The sequence below is a fragment of the Vitis riparia genome, chromosome 13 (genome assembly GCF_004353265.1).
Source record: "Vitis riparia cultivar Riparia Gloire de Montpellier isolate 1030 chromosome 13, EGFV_Vit.rip_1.0, whole genome shotgun sequence".
In the NCBI taxonomy this organism is placed as follows: Eukaryota; Viridiplantae; Streptophyta; class Magnoliopsida; order Vitales; family Vitaceae; genus Vitis; species Vitis riparia.
In genome coordinates this window covers 22,590,249-22,606,351 of record NC_048443.1, presented here as the reverse complement: position 1 = coordinate 22,606,351, position 16,103 = coordinate 22,590,249, and the positions used below count along the sequence as shown (strand labels likewise).

The 16,103-nt window shown below is 38.6% G+C and overlaps 1 protein-coding gene across 5 annotated transcripts in view; it reads right to left on the bottom strand.

Annotated features, from left to right (window-relative positions):
• Positions 1 to 418: 418 nt before the first annotated feature.
• The window catches only part of LOC117928567 (exocyst complex component SEC8), a 63,896-nt gene continuing 48,211 nt past the window's right edge, over positions 419 to 16,103 (bottom strand). For all 5 annotated transcript variants that reach the window (XM_034848474.1, XM_034848477.1, XM_034848473.1 and 2 more), the window contains 9 exons: positions 13,639 to 13,833; positions 13,352 to 13,437; positions 11,091 to 11,286; positions 10,925 to 11,002; positions 2,527 to 2,628; positions 2,297 to 2,371; positions 1,178 to 1,273; positions 1,047 to 1,096; positions 419 to 959 (listed from right to left, as the gene is read on the bottom strand). In XM_034848474.1, the coding sequence (XP_034704365.1) occupies positions 872 to 959; positions 1,047 to 1,096; positions 1,178 to 1,273; positions 2,297 to 2,371; positions 2,527 to 2,628; positions 10,925 to 11,002; positions 11,091 to 11,286; positions 13,352 to 13,437; positions 13,639 to 13,833 (966 nt within the window). In that variant the 3' untranslated portion in view covers positions 419 to 871. The remainder of the gene's footprint in view (positions 960 to 1,046; positions 1,097 to 1,177; positions 1,274 to 2,296; positions 2,372 to 2,526; positions 2,629 to 10,924; positions 11,003 to 11,090; positions 11,287 to 13,351; positions 13,438 to 13,638; positions 13,834 to 16,103) is intronic.

Here is a 16,103-nt window from a genome sequence, read left to right as displayed (position 1 = left end):
AAATACAAAACTCCCATGGTTAATGCTACCCAAAAATCTTTCTACAATTTATATTTAATATATAACCTTTTATTTCTTATTAGTAATATTCATAAGTAAGATATTTAAAAACTTGTAAATAAAAAATATTACATGTTTCTATGTAATTTTTTAAATTCTTCTCTTTCTCAGACCACAAATTTAATATTTAATTAAAAATTTTCTTGCAATTGATGAAAAATAATAATAATAATAATAATAATTTATGTTCACTGACAAAATATGAAATAAAATAAATGATAAGATAATATATTCTATCACAATGCCGATCAAACAAACATAGGGTCCATGCAATCCAACATCCAGTCAATCACCCAACATGGTGAATCAAATTATGGTTTATGTGGACCATAAATTCAAACCCAACTCTACAGAAAGGTGGCGACAAAATTACACTGCCATTACATATAAGTCAAATTATTTTCTTCCAATTCTATAAGGAAAAGGAAATTTTCCGATGATTAAAATGAATGTTGTACATGTAAACAAACAAACATGGTAAACCTACAACAGCAGATCTTAGAGAGAGTACACTAAAAACACAACACAAATATATTTTACACTACACACAAATAAATTATAATGAACCCCTACGTAGTTGGAAAAAAAAATTATAATTACAAAAGTAACAGTATCACGCTTGGAAGAGTAAACTGACAAAAATTTACCACAACATAGGTGGCACAACCAGGTAGCAACTTCCATGGAAGTGGCTTCTGCATCCACTGGAAATGAACTTCATAGAGGAACAAACAAGTTTCTATACACATGCAAGCACCACCTCTGGAATAAAGTAATCCTATACATTTCCGCTAAATAACATTTCAGAAAGCTAACGGGATAAAATCTCTGATACCCGCTCTCGTGCATCTGCAGGGATCTCCCTTCCTGGGACCTGGACCTTTAGAAGATTTGTGTACCTGTCAATTGGATAATAGTGAATGTTACTGAGCTAAACATCATTTATCCATCCTAAAATAAATAAATGTTCAGTTGTATTCACTAACTCTGTGGCTGTAAATAGATTCTCATGCTCCGTGATGAAGGCAAGAAGGGCCTGCAAGCAAAAATTAAAAGGTGATATCTGATGGTGACACAAAGGTAATGAGATAAAAGAGTATGAGTTCAAATAACTTGCCTCGAATGGCATGTTTAGAAGTTCATAGTAAGTGCGAATGCGATCCAATCTCTGTTGTACAGTTTCACTGTCAATCGAGGGGATAGCTGCCAGGGCCTGTAATTTCAATAAAATTTGTAAGTTGTGTTTTTGGAGGAAACATGGCTAAAACATGCTGAAATGCACACATGCTCCTTTCTTCAGCTCAACTCAACAAACCATCCCATCCATTGGGTTTTGGTTGCAAGGATCCTACTTCTCCATTCCATCTAACAAACATATTGATAGGTTGAAAAATTTTAAGATGCATGCACTTATTTAGAGACAATAGAATAACTCGAGAAAAGGTTTAACTAATAAGAAAAGAACTAACTTTTAGGTTTAAGCTACAAAACTAAGCAGTTCAGACAGATGTTATTATCTTTCTAGAGAAAAAATGTTTAAGAAAAGAAAGAAAAAAGAAAAAAACATACCATCAGTTTTAGAAGAAATGTAGCATATCAAAAAGGGGGTAGACTCTATCTAATTGGTATTATTTGTATAAAGAGAGGAATTGAGAATCGCATCCTCAACCATTGTGGGTGTCTATGTAGTGTATGGTCCTTAATGTTCTTATTCTAAGTATGCTGGATGTTGCCCCATTCTGTGAAGGGCACATCACCTAGTTGGCACTGGAAGTTTGTTGTTAAAGTTAGAGGGAGTGTGCAAAGGGTCACCCCACAACATTCCCTATCGTGCAAAATGAAAGAGCAGAATCATTGAGTTTCTGAAGGATTGGGGCCTCTGATTTGGCATTAAAAGAGTGTTTTCCCAGAACTTTTTTTGCATGGTGAAGCGGCCAACTAGGAGAACTAAATTTGTTTTTCTTCAATTTCAGAGTTTGGATGGCAGTTAAATCCTGCTTTATGCCTTGTGCAGTTCCTTTTCTGTTTTCTTTTAGTTCCAGTGCTGCTTGTATATTTCAAGGTAGTTTATGGTTTTCTACATAAAATTTGAACTCTTTGAAGTTCCGTAAATGCCAATCAATGAAATAAACAAAATGCAGCTGCATTTTCAAAGCAGGTGCAGATGTGCCCACACAGCGTATGTTATTTCAATCATTTTTAAGTGAAAAAAAGAAAAAAAAAGAATAAAATGTACCTGTTCCAATGCAATTGAATTCCGACATATCTGCTGAACCCCAAAAAGGTTGATGGATTTCATGTCAGCCAAAGCCTATAAAACATTTGTATTCTCTGATTAATGGTGCATACAAGGAACATAATAGGTGCCACTACAATTGATTTCAATTAGAACTACAATCTAAAAAATAAGCAATGGAAGGCATGAATAAATTTCAAATTGACCCAAATTGTTGGGAACATGCAAACCTTCATTGATGCATTCGCTGCAATACTACATATCCCGCCAAATATATAATTCCGTTTCACTCCAGCGACAAAAGGAGCCATTTCCTCATCCCTCCGTGTTATCTATGGGTTAAAGTAGAAACACTATGTAAGAATTGCTTCCAAAGATTTCCATGAGTATTTAGTACTTCAAAAAATCGAGTATATGGAACAAAGAAAAAATGCATTTCCTGTCCAGGTCAACATTTTGACCCATAACACATTTAGTGCCTCGTATATAATAGAGGAAATGGCAAAGATGTTCAAACTCCATCACGACACTTCACTAAGAAAACAGCACACTACACTTCATTTTTCTATGCATCTATAAATATGTGCTCAACGTTTTACATGCTGTGGATGCATTTAAGATTTTTTTTTCCTTTTTCTTTTTTCTGATAAGCACAAAATATTATATAAATTGTCTAAAAATGATATTCAAAAAGAACTACAAGGGCACACCAAGTATAGTGTGGGTATACAAGGGGCACCAAGAAAAAGTAGAAAAGAAAAGCGCACCATGCCTAATTTGACCCTAAACAGTCAACAAAATCCAACATAGACATAGATGTCCCTCCTATACAGTGCCTAACACAATATAAAATAAAATAAAATAAAATAAATTGTACATAAAATAGGATTTGAGCATTTATTCTGAAATTTCCACACTTCCAAAAGCCCTCTGACTTTATGCCACCAAATTGCCCAATAAAAAACATGGCATAAATGAGCAACAAACTACACTTTCTTCCGCCTCTTCCTGACAAAGAGCCTGTTCCAGCTTAACAACATTGGTCTTATAGAAGAATGGGTCACCCAATCAATCCTAAATAAAGAAAAAATCAGCCGCTACAAGATTCCAACTAATAAGCAGTGTAAAAAAATGTTATCAATGGATTCTTCTTCCCTGTTACACATAACACTTGTTCCCTAAAGACACTCCTCTCCCTATTCAATTGGTCCAAAGTCAATATTCTTCCCCATGTTGCTTCTCATGGAAAAAAATACCACCCTAATCAGGATCCATGAGTTCCAAACAACTTTGGATGGGAAAAGCTATGAACCTCCTAATGACAAAAAAGAGTAGAATGCTTTAACTAAGATCTTCCTATTCTTTGAATCTGACCAAGCCATCCTATCCGTAGAGTTCTGAATCACCACTTGCTTTTGCAGTTTCTTTTTTTTTTTTTGATCAGAAACGAAGAGAAATATATTAATAGAAGGAAAGATACATGAGAAAGAAAGAAAAAAGAAACAAAAAAAACCACAAGAAGGATGAGAGGTCCTTCCTACACAATCTGAACATAAAAACCCCCAACATTAGCTAAAAACAAAGAGAAACCCCCAAACTCAAACTTTTGAAGCGCAAACCTCACTCCAGTTGAGTTGTAACACATTTAAAGGAACTCCTCTAAAAGCTGCAGAACAAGAAGCCCAAAGAGAGGAATAGAACAAAATCAAATCCCATAACGTCTCTTCCGATCTCCCCTTATCCTCAAAAATCCTATTGTTTTGCTCTTGCCACACTATCCAAACCAAAGTGAGGCAAGCAACTTGCCAAAGAGTCTTGCCTCTTAAGGAGTTCCCCAAGCCTTTAAAAGCAATAACCAACATGTCCACAAACCTCCTTGGAGGGACCCAGACCAGCCCAACTAGCTTGAACAACTTGTTCCAAAGTCCAATGGTAACAGGACAATGAAGAAAAAGGTGATCAATCGACTCCCCATTTCCTTTGCAAAGAATGCACCATTGAGGACAGAGGGACTTGTAAGGTCTTCTCAACTGCAACTTGTCATTGGTGTTCACCTTCCCATGAGCTACTAACCAAGCGAGGGCCTTAACCTTTGAAGGGGCTTTTGAACTCCACAAAAACTTGGCCGGAAGGAACAAAATAGGATTAGAGACTTTTGACAAGGCCAAGAAAAAAGATTTCACTGAAAACAAGCCTGATGAAGACAAAGACCACGCTCTATAATCAGCCAAAGAAGGAGAGAAACGCACTGAACTGAGGGAGGACATTAATCTCTGAAGGAGATCAATTTCTGAGTCGGTAAGATTGCGGCGAAAATTTAAATTCCAAGCCAATGGAAAGGAATTGCCAAGGACATTTGAAACAGTGAGGTTTTTCACAGAAATAACTCTATAAAGATCAGCAAATTGCAAGCACAAAGATTGGTTACCCCACCAAAGATCTTCCCAAAAGCGAATTCTCTCCCCATTGCCCATCACTAGACGAACAAAAGGGGAAAATTCCTAGAAAACTTGAGCAATAGCCTTCCAAGGACATCTGTGTGACCATCTAACCACCATGTTGGCGTCCCATCCATTAGGATGTGTCCCATATATACTCACTATAACCTTATGCCAAAGACCACTCCTTTCTCTAGGGAACCTCCAAAGCCATTTCCCTAAGAGAGCAATATTTCTCAAAGAAATCTTCCCAAAACCCAAACCTCCCAACTCCTTTGGTCTGCTAACAACCTCCCATCTGACAAGATGATCTTTCTTCCCTTCCCTTGCCCCAGACCACAGAAAATTCCTTTGCATCTTCTCAATCTTTGAAGCAATTGAAGCTGGGATTTTAAATAGGGAGAGGAAGTAACTAGGGATGTGTGACAAACACGACTGAATTAAAGTAATCCTCCCTCCCAAAGACAAATAGGCCTTTTTCCAATTGCTTTTGCAGTTTCTGCAAAAAGGTCTTCGCCATCTCTGACTCCCAATCATAAACATGAGCTCCAATTCTTCCCCTCTTGCTCCCACATATATATGACTCACATCTTTTGAGCTTGCTATGGCAAACATGGTTCAAAGTCGCATTATCGGTTGTTGACTTGGCAAGTCCCAAGGAGTATCAATTTTGGTATCTTGGATCGATATCGGGTGATGTGTGCAATATGCTAGTTGAGAAGGTTAAAAACTCTAAAAAAACTAATGAAAATTTAAAAAAAAAATAAATAGTTGTAATTAGATGGACTGAACATTTTTTTTTTGATAGACAACAAAAGCATGTATTATGAAGTGCCAAAAAGCGGGGGTGCACCCTATGTATAGGGCCAATATACACAAAACATCACAATACAAGCACCAAGCATATACAAGGCTAGCCTATGAAAAACAAGCCAAGCTATACACAAGGAAGAGGATATGACATATCCAAAATATAAGCGCCATTTTTAATGAAACATGGGACCACTCTAATAGTGATGTAATGAAGAACTCCTTTAATCTTTGATTTGAGAGTTCTTCATCATAAAAGGTCCTCCAGTTACGCTCTTTCCAAATACACCAAAATAAACAAATTGGAGTCATGCACCAAACAATTCTTCTCTTCTTATATGACCCCTTAAATTTCCATTCAAGCTAAAGACTACTAACAAAAAAGTCCCTAGCACTCTTGTCTTATCATAATGAATCAAGATGTGATCAATCGATCCTTCCTTGTCTATACAAAGGCTCCATCTACCGACCATAGGTCATCCCCTTTTCATTAACATATCCATGATTAAGATCTTCCCCCAAATAGCGTCCCATGCCAAAAAAACAAAAAACCGCATTCTAAGGGAAGCTTGAGATCCCCAAATCTCTTTGACTGGGAGCACTAAATTACTCTCAGTGCTGAAGGATATGTACTACAACTTATCCTCCCCTCACATTGTCTTTCCAAAGTAAGTGTTCTCTCCTTCTTGCACTTTCAAAGGTAAATAACATCCAAAAATTAGGCCACCTCCACCTCCTCCATCCCATAAATCTGCAACTCTTGCATTTTTTGAGGAGACTATACTAAAAAGCTTAGGGAATGTGTCTTTTAACTTAAACTTCCTCGTAATCTATCCCACCAAAATCTTGTACATCAACCATTTTTTATTCAGATAGCTAATCTAAGGCTAAAATCTTCCCAACCTTTTCTAATGTCTTTCTTCTTTCCTCCATATTTCCCCACAAAAAGTCTCTTGAATTTTCTGGGAATTGGAAAGAGGGACATAAAATAGGTTGGGAAGTTTGATAAAGAGCTCTTAATAAGGACTAGTCTTCCTCCTTTGGACATGTACTACTTTTTCTAAGCATTCAATTTCCTGTTAAACCTCTCCTCGATTGAATCCCACACACCACAAGACTTATGAGGAGCCCCAAGAGGTAAACCTAGATAGAAGAAGTAGGAAGTCTCCTACTTGCAACAAAAAACAAAAGCCACTCTATCCACATCCTCCACCTCCCACACTGGAATAATTTAAATTTTTTGCATGTTTATTTTCAAACCTGACATCACCTCAGAGCAAGTGACTATCCTATTCCAATATTTCAACCGATCTACATTATCCTCATAAAATAAAAAAGTATCGTCTGCAAACAATAGGTGTGAGATTTGAATCCCTTCTTTCCCATTACCCTCAATCTTGAAGTCATTAATGAAACCTCCATGTTGAGCCTTCTCAATTAGGCAACTAAGGGTTTCCATGACTAGTACAAAAGGATAGGGTAAAAAAAAGGGTTCCCCTACCTCAAGCCTATAGAGGTCAAGAAGAAATTTGTGGGGGTGCCATTGATCAGTACTGTCAATCTCACAGAAGATATGTAAAAGTGGATCCACTCTATCCATTTAAGACCAAATCCCATCTTTTCTAAGATCGAGAGGAGAACTTCTAATTTATATGATCATAAGCTTTTTCTATATCCAATTTGCAAACAAAGCCTAAATAAGTAGAAGAAAGTCTCTTCATTTGACAACCCAACTCAAACATGGCTTTTTCTATATCCAATTTGCAAATGAAGCCTAAATAAGTAGGATGAAGTCTCCCCATCCAACAACCCATCTCAAATACCAACACTTCCAAATTATCTAGCCTCCCAACCTTAAGCCCACTCTTCTCTAGATTGAATTTTTTCAGCCCCAAAATCACCTTAAGCTACATGAGAATCCTATTCAAATGAAACAACTACTCTTAGCTTGCCTTACAAAAAAATGCTGTTATCACCAATGTATAATAGATGGGTCACCTTAACTCCCTCCTCCCCCCCCCCCCACCCACCAACCCTCCTCCTCCTTTGAACCCAGAAATGAAACCCTAAACCACTTCCTTTATGACCAAAGGACCAAATGCCTCCATAGCCAAACAAATAAATAAAAGGAAAGTGGATCTCTCTGCCTTACCCTTAAGGGTTGTGGAGGTCCCATTAACTAAGACCAAAAAGCTAATTGAAGACACGCACTTCTTCATCCATCCCATCCACCTCTGACCAAATCCCAATTTTCTCCATGAGTAACAATAAGAAACCCTAGTTAACATGATCATTAACTTTCTCTATGTCAAGCTTACAAATGACTAGGAAAGTTACTCTCATACCTTGAATCTATGGCATCATTTTTTTTTTAATAGGTAAACATAATCATTTTATAAAAAGAAACGCCAAAAAGAGCATTCCAAAGTACATAGGATGTATACAAGGAAACACCTTAAGGCAACACAAAAACAAAGAGGGACACCAACAACAACCCCCTTAACCTGAACCCAACCACTCCACAAAGTCTACAAAGGAAAGAGGACTACGAACTATGTACAACTTGCACCACACCTAAAGATTACAAATGAAGGAGAATTTGAACCCTTGAATTGACCACCCCTCATTATCAAACACCCTACTATTTCTTTCTTTCCAAACAGTCCAAAAAAAGCATAAAGGAGCAGCTCATCATGCCTTTTTCTTTTTCTTACCCACAAAAAACCCATGTCATCTTAGCAAAGCCTCTCTAACCGAGGAAAGGAGCACCCACGACACACCAAAAAAGGAGAACAAAAGATATCATAAAACTCTTGTTCTATCACAATGAAAGAGACCGTGATCAACAGATTCTTCTTCTTTGAGGCATAGGAAACATCTATTCGCCAAAGACCACCCTCTCCTTTGAATGTGATCCAAAGTTAGAACCTTCCTCCAAGTAGCCTCCCAAACAAAGAAAACCACCCTCGACTACACCCACGAATTCCAAACCCCACTTGTTGGGAAGACACCTTGCCTTCTTGGCTCCAACACCTTGTACAAGGTCTTGACAAAGAAAGTCTCATACTTGGACTCAGTCCACAGAACTTCATCATCCCTATCCAAGAACACCCTCCTCCCATGCAATCTCAGAAGGTAACGCTCTGTGGTTTCCAACTCCCAATCATTGATTCGCCTAGAGAAACGAAGGGCCTAACACCCTCAAAAGAATGGTTCCAAACCTCCTCCACCCATGCCTCCTTGGAACAAGCTACAACAAGGAAGGAAAAGAGATGCACAAAGGCTCATCACCACACCACTTATCCTTCCAAAACCTCACCCTCCTGCCATTCCCCACCAAAAAAGACAACTCTGCAGCTTAACAAGTCTCCCTCCATCTTGATGGATTTCCATAACCCTACCCCATATGCTTCCCTCACCTTACAAAAGCGCCACCCTCCTTCCTACTCCCCATATTTTCTGCTGATGAGCCATGTCTAGAATTTTTCTAACCTTCATAAATGCATGTTGGAAGTTGGACGCTACTTTACCCACAACCTATTAGCCAAAACTTTGGCTAGCACCTTAGATAGCCCTCCCACCCATTAGCCAAAACTTTGGCTAGCACCTTAGATAGCCCTCCCACCCAACTAGTAGACCTGAAATCTTTCAAATCCTCGACATCTCCTTTATTAGGAATCAGTGAAAAAAAAAATGTAGCATTTAAACTTCTTACAAAGGAACCCCACTTGAAAATTTCTTTGAAAAAGCTCATTGCTTAATCTTAATAAAGCCCCAATAATGCTGTCAAAAGGCTATAGTCAAACCATCTAGCCCAAGAGCTTTGTCCCCCCACTCAAACATGACAAGGCAGAAAATACTTCTTCCTTTGAGAAAAGAACCTCTAAGCCCCCTTACAACAACCTCTGACAGAATATCACACTAATAAACTCTCATTCTCCCTCCTTGCAACCACCTCTGATCCCCTTAAACTACTCGGAACATTCTCTAGAAACTCCACTGAGCTCCCATCTAAAAAAAGCCATCTTCAACCGTCCCCCATCATAGTAGTGGTCATAGCCCCTTCCACCATTTCAACCCTATTGCTCAATCCACAACCCCCCACTAAAAAAAAAAAAAACCAACTGCCTATTCGAAAAAGGAAAGGCCTCACCCCCGTAGAAATGGAAAAAGGGTACAAATATCTAAACCTTGTCGCCCCAGCCAAAAGGGCCTCCTCGACAAACAACAACATTGCTACTTCCCTTGAAGCAAGCACCACCTCGCTCACCAAGACAACTTCATGCATCAAGAAAATCTAAAGCAAAGGGAAATCTTCATCCCAAGGTCCCACTATCACCAAAGACACTCCATCATCTCAAGGCCTCTTACGGACTTGCCTTCTTTAAAAGAAAACAAAGATGGGCCACCCCTTAGCCCTCCACTTCCACTAAAGCTACCATTGGCCTAACCCACTTCATCCAATTGGGCTCCATTCATTAAGCAATGGCATAGCTCTTTATTATTGCACAGGCTCATTCGACACAAATCAGCCCTGTCCACCATCAGAAAACCCTCCTACCCAACTAAAGGAATGTTCAAATGCTCTAAAGGATCCACAAGAGATTGAGGAGTCTCCATGGCCCACTAAGACTCTTTTTCTAGGCCCAAGAGGATATAAGCCAGCCTCCTTACCAGTAGGCCAAAAGTTCCCACTTCTTTTACAGCCACTGCAACCCTTATGTCTTTTGCAACCGCCTCAGCTTCACGGGAAACACATGTTTTGCACCCTTTTTGACCAACCCCACTTCCTTGCCCACTCTCCCCTCTACACATGCCAACACATATCTACCTTCTTCAACCTTCAGCTCTCTTGCCCTCAACACTATCTGATTCACCCAAGTTGAGATTTCCGACCACAATTGCACTGCAAAGCATGACAAACCAACCACCACATGCAACAACCTTGGCAGCAATTCACTGTAATTTCTATCAAAGATCCTAGCCCACTGCAAATGCCACAAAGCCCTCACAAGTATCCTCCATCTGCTTCAATAATTTCCTATCCCATAAGTGCAACAGTAAGCCCAAAACTCTCACCCAACTATCACTCATCTAAGAATATATTCAACTGAATTTTTCACTAATCATTGAAAATCTCCTCACCGTGTCAGCCAAAGTAAAATCAACCTTTGTGGTTCCTTAACAAGGAAAAGGAATTAGAATTTCATCCCAAGCAAATTGATAACAAATAAGTTGATTAGAATTTGAGATAACTGAAGAGAAAAGCAATAACAACTCTTTGACAGGTTGAAATATATATAAACATGCCTTTTGCAGGGCCAACAATGTGATATTGGCCGCTACTTGCCCTAAAAAAGGAGCAGGAAAACTTACTGACCTGTGCAGTGAGTGAAATAATAAAATCATCTGGTTCTTCAGCATCTTGGTCATCCAAGTATTCCCTGCTGGTCATTTCCTGTTTAAATTGAAGTGCTATATAAGTTAAGTACAAGTCTCACTTCCAATTGAGGCAAATATTAGTAAACTATGTATATTTCACAAACCTGCATATGGAAAATTGTCTCCAATTGCATCTCTACACGTAAAACCTTAAGGCAATCAATTGCCAGTTTCCTGTACTCATCAGCAAATGATGCCAGATTCCTAGGAGGTGCACTGCTTGTTCGAGTATGATGGTGCATTTTCTGCTTGCCATTTTCTTCTACTGGATTAGATGCTCTAATGGATGCATTCCCAAGCCTATACATTGCATTAGAAGGTCCACATAAGCTTTGGTTAATATCTTGCCACCACTATTTTTTGAAAAGCTAAGTTCTCTATTATATAGGACGAGATGCAGGGATCTAATGGGCTTCAAATATTAATGCTAGAGTCCATAATTGAGAAATTTATGCATCTATAGAAGGTAGATTCTATTGTGTATATTAAGGGCCCAGTCCCTGTGAGCTGAATGGCAAGGGGCCTCCTACACAAACATGCACTGGAAACAGAATAACACAGCATGCTTCACTAGATACTTCCAGAATATTATGTTGCAGCCTTCCCAGTAAGCAAAAGGCATGCTTCTTCAGAAGGTCAATTCATGTTCAGAATTACTTCAAAGAATTTAAAAACAAAGACACACAAATGTGTGCACACATCTGTATGCACAACATTTTTTTCCTTATTGAGACAAATACAACATATGTCAACATCATCTACCATCATATATTTAAAAAGTTCATGCGGGTAAAGATCATCATGTACAATTCATTCAAACAAAGAATCTGATGAAAAACACAAGCCTCTGATGATACTTATGGCATGACCCAAGTGCAAATATCAAAGATAAGGAAACTCTTCTTGGATGGAATGGAGTGTTTGTGGGGAAAGGTCGCAAGAAGGCTTGGCAAATGGCTCCCTTATGTATATTTTGGTCAGTCTGGAAGGAGAGGAATAGATTAGCTTTTGGGAATGAGGAGCTTTCACTTCAAAGATTGAAATATTCTTTCGTATGTAATCTTTGGTCTTGGGTCAAGGTTTCCTTAGTTTTGACCCCTTCTTCTCTTGTAAGTTTTTTAAACTAGATAGGCTCTAAGTAAGGAAAGGCGGTGTGTATACTACCTGTATACTTTGAGGGCACTAGTTTTTGGTGTTTCCTCTTTTTGATTAATATACTGCCCTTTATTTATCAAAAAAAAAGATAAATGTTTCATGTAAAATAATTATGATCAAGGAAGTAAGAGAATCACTAGCAGAAAATGCCCAAAATGGAGACGGAGTGCATATGCACATGCCCCTAAAACATATAACACAATTAAAATGTAAAAATAGGTTTAATAGACTTCAATGCACAAACTGGTGCAGTGAGCCAAGACTTGGGCAAGGAAGAAGCCTACTGTCATAAGTCAATCAGTTAACATATACTAGTATGTGATCCAGAAATCAAAATTCACAATGTAGTGTCTTGGAAGCAACAGAAAAATTAATATATACAATGACAAACATGGGAACCATGAAATTCTTTACTCAGTGGTGGTGGCTGCACAACCTTAACTGGGTAATCTTGCATCCAACCTATAAATTGATATTATGCCATGAAAGCAAAAATATTACAACCATGATCCCACATGTGCACATATATAAAGAGATGTACTGGGGGGAGAAGTTATTCATGGTCAAGAGTCAATCCGATATAAAGGAAATATTATTATAAAGTTTGGACTTTCATAATCTAAAGCAGCACCATTCACTGCTCAGTTGTCATAATTATGAGTCATATTCACACCACTGAAAGCCCAGTGTGATTCAGAAAAAGCACAAACTGCTGAAAGCAGGATACTTCATGTCCAATAACTCATGCTTTTATGTGCATATCAAAAGAAAATTAATAATAATAATGACTCATGTTTTTATGTAGTTTCCCTTTCTATTAAATAACATTGCTTCCTAAAATAAATAAACAAATAACAGCAACAAACCTTTTTTTCTTGGGAAAGGACATCAATGCTTGACCAATTGCATTTATTAATTGTAGTTATACACATGTTGTTACACCATTTCATAATTTTCTCATTATTACAATGACTTGGATCTCAAAAGATGTAATCAAAAGAGATCATGGAAGAATGCAGCAGATGCCATTTGCTCAGTACAGAGTATAAACATAGGGTGATAATATGAATATATTTATAATAATATGAGTTTAATATTTCTTGTCCATACTAGCATAACTTCACTATTTGCCCATATACTTTGCAAGTGAGACTTTACAAAAGATCACTCTAACATAAATTCATGACTGCAATCAGAAATAAAAACTTGCCTTTCAATTGAGTCTGCAACATACTCCAATGAATCACTAAGAGAAGCCAGCAAAATAAGTTTGTTATCATCACGAATTAGATTCTCCTGCATGACAGAGAGGAGAACAAAGAACGCCAATGGGTAAGCTTTACATTTTCATTAAAGAGCCTCAATACATTAAAAAACAATTCATCTATAACTCAGCATTCTCCTACTTACAAATGGAAAACAACAATTATGGAAAAAGGTCCTCCATCAAAAAAAGAACAAAAACAAAAACAAAATGATGTCCTCCAAACATAATACCTGCTTTATCGGCCGCAAACTCAACAGCAAATCACATAGTTCCATTTCAACCTCAACATCAACATCAGAGGCATTGCTTTCCATATTTGGTTGACCAAATGGATTTGGTAAACATGCACTAGCTGGATCACATCGCATCAATTTCTCAATATCATGCCTCCCAATTAGCATATAACTCTGCTTCTCAAGAACTGCCTGGAAAAACAAAAAAACGAATGAATTATAAGGTAATTGGAAGTATGCAAGAATTTATTGTTGATGTATGTCATACACCTATTAGGAACCATATCTTCAAATTGCATTACAGTGATCCCAATGATAAATCATCAACCTACTTTAGTTTTCTACAAGGTCTAACCAGACACTCCAATACTATACTGTTGCATTATGAAGCATGTCCCATTGTAGTACTTTGCTTTTCCTATAATTAGTTACTTCCTGAGGCTAGATGGTTGGAAAAATGCCTTTTTGTCTTTGGGAGGGAGGATTACTTTAATTCAGTCAAGTCTGTCTCACATCCTTAGCTACTTCCTCTCCCTCTTCAAAATCCCAGTATCAATAGCCTCAAAGATTTTTTTTTTTTTTTGATGAATAAGCAAGCAATAGATTAAGAAACGGCAAAAAGCCACAAGGCATACAGGGAGTATACACAGTAGCCTAAAACAAAAAACACAAAAAACAAACAACCTCACCAGCCCTTAAGTGGACGCTAGCCACTCCAAAAAGCCTAAGAGAGACAAGGACTCCTCACCAATGTACACCCGAGCCCAACTCCACAAATTACAATCAAAAGAATTTTTGAGCTTCTGAATAGCTAAAGATCCCCCCCCCCCCCCCTTTCTCAAAAGCTAACCTATTCCTCTCCTTCCAAACCGTCCAAAAAATACACAACAGAATGGAATTCCAAATCTTTTTCCTTTTTTTCCCCACAAAAGGGCCCTTCCAACTGAACAACACCTCTTTAACTGTCTCTGGGAACACCCACGGAACCCCAAACAAGGCGAGTATGATCTCCCAGAGGACCCTGACCACTGTACAGTGTAAAAGAATATGATTTACAGTTTCTTCTTCACAACCACACAAAAAACAACGATTGGGGAGCTGCCATCCCCGTTTTTGAAGCCTATCCAGGGTGAGAATCTTCCCTCAAGTGGCCTCCCAAGTAAAAAAAGCAACTTTGGTTGGAGCCTTATCCACCTAAATGTTCTTCTTCGGGAAAGCGAAGTCATTGGGAGTGACCAGCATAATATAAGCGTCCTTAACCCCAAAAATACCACTTCCCCCACCTTTCCAAAAAACTGAATCCTCCTCTGAAGATACCCTGCAATCCCTCAACAAAATCAGCAACTCCCCTATCAAATCCAACTCCCAATCATTAAAGTATCTAGAAAATCTGAGGTTCCAACCTCCTTGACCATAGCTAGAATCCCACACTTCATTAACCGTTGCATTCCTATGGACCGCCAAAGTAAATAACTGGGGGAAGATTTGGGACAACGCTGCATTGTCACACCAATGATCAGTCCAAAACTTAATTTTGGTCCCTTTGCCCACTTTAAATTGGAAATTATCCCAGCACCAGCAAGCCTCCTTCAAAATCTCATTCCAAACCCCCACTCCATACATCCCACGAACCTCATTAGTCCTCAATCCAAAACCCTCCTGGCCATACTTCACCAACAGCACCTTCTTCCAAAGATTATCCTTTTCAATGGCAAATCTCCAAACCCATTTTCCTAGCAAGGCCTTGTTCAGAAGGATAATCTTCCTTAAGCCTAGACCACCCTTCTCCTTTTGAGCGCACACCACCTCCCGATTGATTAAGTGGACTTTCCTTTCCAAGCTTCCCCCTCCCCAAAGGAAGTCTCTTTGTAATTTTTTCAGCCTTTTTGCTACAATCTTGGGCATTCGAAAAAGGGACAATTGGTAAATCGGCATGCTAGCCAACGTGCTCTTAATAAGGATGATTCTCCCGCCCTTGGAAATATATTGTCTTTTCCACAAGGCTAATCTTCTCCTCGTTCTCTCTTCCACCCCATCCCACATAGAAAGAGTCTTGTGATAGGCTCCTAAAGGCAGCCCCAAATAAACAGTGGGCAAAGACCCCACCCTACACCCTAGCTCCACTGCCATTTCCTCAATCTCTTCCACCTCTCTAATTGGAAAAAATTAGCTTTTGGCCAGATTGATCCTTAAATCGGAAGCAGCCTCAAACCAAGCCAAAGTCCAACTCAAGAAAGTTAGATTCTCTTTCCTTGCTTCACAAAATATGATTGTATCATCAGCAAAGAGTAAATGGGACACATTTAACTCCATCCTTCCTCCCCCCGAAGCTTACAGCCTGAAATGAACCCCCCATCCGCAGCCCTTCTTAAAAGCGCACTTAGCACTTCCATTCCCAACACAAAAAGGTAAGGAGAAAGAGGGTCTCCTTGACGCAACCCCTTAGTGCTTGAAAAGAAGCC